The sequence below is a fragment of the Mchenga conophoros genome, linkage group LG7 (assembly GCF_057382185.1).
Source record: "Mchenga conophoros isolate Kocher_MC1m ecotype Shallow Benthic linkage group LG7, M_conophoros_male_GT1.1, whole genome shotgun sequence".
In the NCBI taxonomy this organism is placed as follows: domain Eukaryota; kingdom Metazoa; phylum Chordata; class Actinopteri; order Cichliformes; family Cichlidae; genus Mchenga; species Mchenga conophoros.
The window spans coordinates 10,900,996-10,908,851 of NC_140532.1; the positions used below are offsets into that span (position 1 = coordinate 10,900,996).

The window sequence follows — 7,856 nt, forward strand, 5'->3', positions numbered from 1 at the left end:
TCAACAAGAAACTGTTGCACTGTTGCAGGTGCTTTGAGTACTTAGAAATATTGACTGAAAATAAACCCTCAGCATGTTCTCCATTTGCTCAAGCTTGAATGTTATATGTTTTAAAACTACAGCCCCCGTGAATTTCAGGGAAGGAGTTGTGCCCGTTTTTTGTTTTGTTTTTCTAAATTAAAATTATACATTGTTTGTTTCATTTTTTAAAAGATTTACCATTACATCTCAACCTGAGAGCCTTTTATATATGTATATGTAATATGTTATGTGTAAGAACTGTAAAAATGTTCTGCAAAACAAAGCAAGAAAAGACATCAGGAAAACATTACACAGTGTTCTTTTGTAGTACACGTAACTCTTGTGCCAGGTGGATTAGTCTATATCAAACACAGCTTGTCACCTTTGTCTACTGAGGGGAGTCAAATGGTATTTTTAGTATGTATGATATGTGTGAAGACAAACACCTGTCACATAAAAAGAGATTTAGTTACACATGTATGACTACCTATATTTGTGGACCAAGGTTTAAAATTAAATCTCCCTTACACTAATAGATTTTAATCACAATACATGAAATAATCTGAAAAGGACAACAAAATAACTTAACAAAGTAGGGAAAACTAAACCAAGGGCACCAGAAGGCAGGAGCTATGGTTCACTAGGTTCATGGCTCTTTCTAACATTTATGGCTCAAAGAAGAAAAGTCCTGCAGGGTTTGATCGTGCCCTTATTATGTCTCCAACACAACAAAGTGGGTACTTGTGTTTTTTTAGCGGAACCTCTCAACATTTATTATAAGTCATAATGGAAGAGCACAGTTTCACAGTTATAGTTTTAAATCATAATTAATTTATATAGTCTGGACATACTGCTTATGAAATTATGTCTAACCAACTGCAACACAAATATGCAGTTTGGGTTGCGATTTGTCTATATTCTATTCCTGCAGAGCTGGCACAGTTGACGTTGAGCACACACAACTTTGTTGTAAAGGGCTATTCTATTCTATTCTATTCTATTCTATTCTATTCTATTCTATTCTATTCTATTCTATTCTATTCTTTTCTTTTCTATATGAATTACTGCCTTGCCGTTTTATCTCTATCTGTCTAGACTCAGATACCATATCTAGTAAGGATTAAGTACATATATATAAATATAGTAAGGGATTTAATATGTTGTGGTCACATCTCTTTCATATTTTGACTTTTGGGTTGAATAGTGGCCAGAAATCTTTTGTAGAACTTTATGAACTTTGACACCTTTTTGTTGATAAAATCTCATCAACTTCTCATTTTATCTTACAAAATATATTTTTCCCCATAAATTATGACTTTATATAAGTAACCTGCATTTCATTGTAATATTGTTACACGAGTACAATGTAAAACATTGAATTTGATTGAATCAGGTTCAATTTCATTTATTTAATTGAATTTAAATAAACCTTTGATTTTACATATTTCAATTGCATTACATTTACTTATTGGATCATGATGTGTTGATGTCCAAAACATTTGGTGACAGTGATCTTGACAGTTGATCACTTAATAAAAAAATAACTTTAACCACTTAACATAAAACCTTATTATTGAGCAATACAAAAAAGCAAAACAAAACAAAAAACAGTTATGTACTGGGAACTCTGTTCTCTGCACCCATGGGCCACTAACAGGTTAATCCAACCATGTGTTAATGTCTGAGCGGGTTTAACACATTGTGCGGATAGCTGAAATAGTTGGAGAAAGGGCACCAAGTTTTTAGTGTGCACAAGAATAAAGGACGTTTAAACTATGCATACATCTTACCCTGAAGAATACAGTTTCATAGTTGTGCAGCATTCACACAATGAAGAATATTGTATCTTTCATTCAGATCAGATTCTGGTTCTTATTCCAGACACCTAATAGTATGCTTTAGTAGGTGGAAATCCTTTTGGTTTATTGGTAGGCCAGGAACTTTTTGCCTTTAATAAATAACATTATAATACCGACGCACTGTAAACCTCTCTGGAGATGCCATCACTGTACCACAAATATGAAGATGAAAGCTACCAACGACCACAGAAAGTCACGCATTTCAGGCTGAAAACGTTCCCCACTCAGTCTTCCTCCCTTTGCCACGAATTTCTTTTATTTATTTATTTTATTATTTTATTTTTATGTAGAGTCTTATCTTAACAGTTTTTTGTTTAGTTTTGTTTTTAGCTAGGTGGCCAAAAATAAAGTGCTGAATTTGTATCTTGGTGAGAAACCTCTGTTCTAAAACAAAAAGAAGAAAAGGGGAGATTTATTCGTCACAATAGACGATCTTCGATCTACAGGCGCTGCTGTTTCCCGCTTGTAAAGTAACTCGTTCCTGACGTGAGAAGTGAGAACTTCAATTAGGCATCATAGTTTCTTTCTTTCTTTCTTTCTTTCTTTCTTTCTTTCTTTCTTTCTTTCTTTCTTTCTTTCTGTCCATTTTCCAATTTAATAGCATCCAAATTGTGTAAAGGAAAAACAATGTCTGGCGAGTAAGTTGTCACTTTTTTATTCTTATTTAAATGGCCTATGAAGCCGGATACTCTTTCATATGAGAATAATAATCTCATGCCTTTTTTTCGTTTGTGCATCTTTGATTTTGCTGAACAACAAATTGGGCACTCAAAGCGGTGTAAGTTACAGCCTGCATGACCATATACTTTCTCAGCTAACAATTATACAGATTTGTGTTTAACATAGTTTGAATTTCTTGTGCATCCCTTTCTCCTCAGTATACAGGGAGTGCAGAATTATTAGGCAAATGAGTATTTTGTCATGCATGTTGTCTCACTCCAAGCTGTATAGGCTCGAAAGCCTACTACCAATTAAGCATATTATGTGCATCTCTGTAATGAGAAGGGGTGTGGTCTAATGACATCAACACCCTATATCAGGTGTGCATAATTATTAGGCAACGTCCTTTCCTTTGGCAAAATGGGTCAAAAGAAGGACTTGACAGGCTCAGAAAAGTCAAAAATAGTGAGATATCTTGCAGAGGGATGCAGCAGTCTCAAAATTGCAAAGCTTCTGAAGCGTGATCATCGAACAATCAAGCGTTTCATTCAAAATAGTCAACAGGGTCGCAAGAAGCGTGTGGAAAAACCAAGGCGCAAAATAACTGCCCATGAACTGAGAAAAGTCAAGCGTGCAGCTGCCAAGATGCCACTTGCCACCAGTTTGGCCATATTTCAGAGCTGCAACATCACTGGAGTGCCCAAAAGCACAAGGTGTGCAATACTCAGAGACAGGGCCAAGGTAAGAAAGGCTGAAAGACGACCACCACTGAACAAGACACACAAGCTGAAACGTCAAGACTGGGCCAAGAAATATCTCAAGACTGATTTTTCTAAGGTTTTATGGACTGATGAAATGAGAGTGAGTCTTGATGGGCCAGATGGATGGGCCCGTGGCTGGATTGGTAAAGGGCAGAGAGCTCCAGTCCGACTCAGACGCCAGCAAGGTGGAGGTGGAGTACTGGTTTGGGCTGGTATCATCAAAGATGAGCTTGTGGGGCCTTTTTGGGTTGAGGATGGAGTCAAGCTCAACTCCCAGTTCTACTGCCAGTTCCTGGAAGACACCTTCTTCAAGCAGTGGTACAGGAAGAAGTCTGCATCCTTCAAGAAAAACATGATTTTCATGCAGGACAATGCTCCATCACACGCATCCAAGTACTCCACAGCGTGGCTGGCAAGAAAGGGTATAAAAGAAGAAAAACTAATGACATGGCCACCTTGTTCACCTGATCTGAACCCCATTGAGAACCTGTGGTCCATCATCAAATGTGAGATTTACAAGGAGGGAAAACAGTACACCTCTCTGAACAGTGTCTGGGAGGCTGTGGTTGCTGCTGCACGCAATGTTGATGGTGAACAGATCAAAACACTGACAGAATCCATGGATGGCAGGCTTTTGAGTGTCCTTGCAAAGAAAGGTGGCTATATTGGTCGCTGCTTTGTTTTTGTTTTGTTTTTGAATGTCAGAAATGTATATTTGTGAATGTGGAGATGTTATATTGGTTTCACTGGTAAAAATAAATAATTGAAATGGGTATATATTTGTTTTTTGTTAAGTTGCCTAATAACTATGCACAGTAATAGTCACCTGCACACACAGATATCCCCCTAAAATAGCTACAACTAAAAACAAACTAAAAACTACTTCCAAAAACATTCAGCTTTGATATTAATGAGTTTTTTGGGTTCATTGAGAACATGGTTGTTGTTCAATAATAACATTATTCCTCAAAAATACAACTTGCCTAATAATTCTGCACTCCCTGTACATCATCCATTGCCCCCAAGGGAGAGGCGAAGGTATTTATATTTTTATATTATCATATGATTATTAAATTAAGTCTTATATTTCTAACCTGTCAAGAATGTGTTTTTATATTTGCAGACTGTATACTTTCATGCAGCAGAAAAAAGAAATAATTTCAGTGTCATTGTGAAATATTTATGTCAGTTTTATTTGATATGATCTGACATTTAGTTTCTCATTATAGAAAAAAAAGGTAATCATTTAAATGGTTGATGAGCACTTAATTAAGCAATGTGGCATTTCAAGTCATCAATAATATGTAAGATTTGTATTGTTTCCAGCCTAAATGCAAGATTTCTGCGTCACGCAAGCTATCACTAAAGGTAAATAATTTGGCAAAAAATGCACGAGCCATAATAACTCCTGAATATATAATAAATAGAATGTCATTATTAGAATGTTCTTTCCTATAACAACCAATATTAAAATTATAAGCGATAACCAGATGACACAAATGAAAACCTCTTTGACTTTTTCGAGATCCTTCTCCTGACTCGTGCAACGGAAGACTTGGAGGCAGAGAAAACTGCAAATGAGGAAGCGAAGGTTCGATACCTGAGGGAGAAGCTTCCACCGCTGCAGCTCAGAGGGTTAAACATTGATGATCTGCAGGTGTGAGCTTATGATACTCTGAGTAAGCATATGGGCTTGACAATGTTTTTAAAGCCCATTAAGTGTCATGAATTGAAACTTATTTTTTTCTGTGTAGAAAGTCTGTAAGGAGATTCATGAAAAGATTCATGTGGTGGACGAGGATCGCTATGACTGTGAAGCAAAGGTTCTCAAGAACTACAGAGATGTATGAGCTCAGCAAACATCATAATACACCTAGTTAAACTAAAATATGTTGACACGCTCCCCCCCCCCCTTTAACAATAAGCCACCAATAAAGCTTTTCCCTCTATTGCTAGATCAACAAGTTGAAGCTAAAGGTACAGGACCTTGGAGGAAAGTTTAAGAAACCAGCTCTCAGGAAGGTGAGAGTGTCAGCAGATGAGATGTTGAAAGCTCTGTTTGGATCGAAAACTAAGGGCTCCATGGATCTGAGGGCCAATCTCAAGTCTGTAAAGAAAGAAGACATCAAACAAGAGAAGGTTTGCTCTAGCAACACACATAATTGGTATCTAGGTACATTCAAATAAGCAGCCAAATAAAACTGCAGAATCTGATGGTCTGAATGCGGCTTTACTTTAGGAGCTGACGATGGAGGTGGGTGACTGGCGTAAAAATGTGGAGGACATGTCTGGTATGCAGGGCAGGAAGAAGATGTTTGATGCTAGAGTATTTAAAAGTAGAATGGGAGGGAGAGCCTTCAGTTTTCAGGCCCCTCTTCTGTGGAACCAGCTTCCAGTTTGGATTCGGGAGACAGACACTATCTCTACTTTCAAGATTAGGCTTAAAACTTTCCTTTTTGCTAAAGCATATAGTTAGGGCTGGACCAGGTGATCCTGAATCCTCCCTTAGTTATGCTGCAATAGACTTAGGCTGCCGGGGGATTCCCATGATGCATTGAGTTTTTCCTTTCCAGTCACCTTTCTCACTCACTATGTATTAATAGACCTCTCTGCATTGAATCATATCTGTTATTAACCTCTGTCTCTCTTCCACAGCATGTCTTTTATCCTGTCTTCCTTCTCTCACCCCAACCGGTCGCAGCAGATGGCCGCCCCTCCCTGAGCCTGGTTCTGCCGGAGGTTTCTTCCTGTTAAAAGGGAGTTTTTCCTTCCCACTGTCGCCAAAGTGCTTGCTCATAGGGGGTCATATGATTGTTGGGTTTTTCTCTGTATCTATGAAGCGCCTTGAGGCGACTTTTGTTGTGATTTGGTGCTATATAAATAAAATTGAATTGAATTGAATTGAATGCTGCTGGTGGGGCCCAGTGAACAAATTCCTTCATGTGCTGACGCTGCAGGATGGATGGAGGAAGATTTAATGAAAGAACTTTAATTGAAAGTGAAAAAAAATTAACCAAAATTTAACATAACATTTATAAAATCAAACTAAAATGAGTCAAAAATAAAATGGGATAGTCAAAAACTGAAAATTACAAACCTAAAAGTAAATGAATTCATAAATTACTAGTGGAGACTAATACGCGATGAAGTTCAGAGCTTGACCATTACAATAAGATATACTCCATGGACAACTGGATTGGTTGGACTTAGATTTTAGGCATATTATCATATGGTGATAATACTGTATTTCATTTGTGAGTGTAGCAGATTTACATTGCTTGGCATTGTCCTTGTACACGGTAATGGAGCTGTATTTCTTCTGTCTCCACTAAGGAATGCCATAAACTTGCAGTGCCACCTGAGATATTTAGAGCAAGGATATACTTAGCCTTTCTTCTTCTATGGAATGAATTCCTCTCCGGTTAAAAACAGCAAATATTGTCACACATACTGATACTTGTCCTTGAACTAGCGTCAAACACTGTCAGCAAGACAGGGGGTTGAATAATCAAGGGTGTTGTGGATGGAGTCAGCAGCCTTTAAGGACTCTAAGGGTGATGGAAAGAATTTGTGTATGACTGACAATGCTATTTTTACTGCGTGAAGTTATTTCATTTAGTATAACAGTGGCCTATATGCACTACAATAGTACAGCTTCTGTCTATATGAGCTATGAAATAATCTGCCATAACCCAGAAATATCAGTCTAGCCTCAAGAATAAGAAAATCACAGAAACTGGCCTGCTAGTCTCTATTTTTACTTTTACAAGAATCAGGATGTATGTATAGATATGTACCTAATGCCCAAATCAGAGATTTTGGCCCAAAGTTTCTGCAGATTTGTCAGCTGTATATCCATAATGCGAATACCCCAAAGGTGCTCTGTTGGACTGAAATTTGGTGACAGTAGCAACGACAGTACCCTATTTATTTCCTATCCTATTCATAGTCTTTTATTTTAGGTCACAAGCAGTTGTCTAAGCATTTCACTGCATATCGTACTGTGTATGACTGTGTTTGTGACAAATAAAATTTGAATTTGAATTTGATTTGAGTACAGTGAACTCATTGTCATGTACAAATATCATGTAACATGATATTCTATTCTGATTGAAATAAGCAGAAGATTGGTAAAGTGTGGTCATAAAGGATGGACATTATTAGCAACAATACTCAGGTAGGCTGTGGCATTTAAACAATGCTTAGATGATAAAAAGGGGCCCAAAGTGTGGTAAGAAAAGAACTCCCCATAACATCACACCACCTACAGCAGCCTGAACTGTTGATACAAGGCAGGATTTAATTCGTGCATGAATTAAATTACGACTTGTCAGACCAGGTAATGTTTTTATAGTCTTCTGTTGTCTAATTTTGATCCGCCTGTGTCAACTGTAGCCACAGTTTCCTGTTTCGAATTGATAGGAAGTGACACCCGTTGCAGTCTTCTGCTGTTTTAAGGTTTGACATGTTGTGCCTTTGAGGAAAAAAAAGCAGGACATGTTTTCTGCATACCTTGGTTGTGATGAGTGGTTATTTGAGCTACATTTGCCTACCT

At 37.5% G+C, this 7,856-nt stretch overlaps 1 protein-coding gene across 1 annotated transcript; it reads left to right on the top strand.

Annotated features, from left to right (window-relative positions):
- Positions 1-4,306: 4,306 nt before the first annotated feature.
- On the top strand, positions 4,307-6,193 carry tnni1c (troponin I, skeletal, slow c; the record flags this gene model as incomplete). Its single annotated transcript, XM_085281371.1, has 6 exons — positions 4,307-4,339; positions 4,628-4,669; positions 4,827-4,958; positions 5,056-5,145; positions 5,258-5,440; positions 5,541-6,193. Coding segments are annotated over 6 exons (717 nt in total), but the record flags the coding sequence as incomplete, so codon positions are not given.
- Between the last annotated feature and the right edge of the window lie 1,663 nt (positions 6,194-7,856).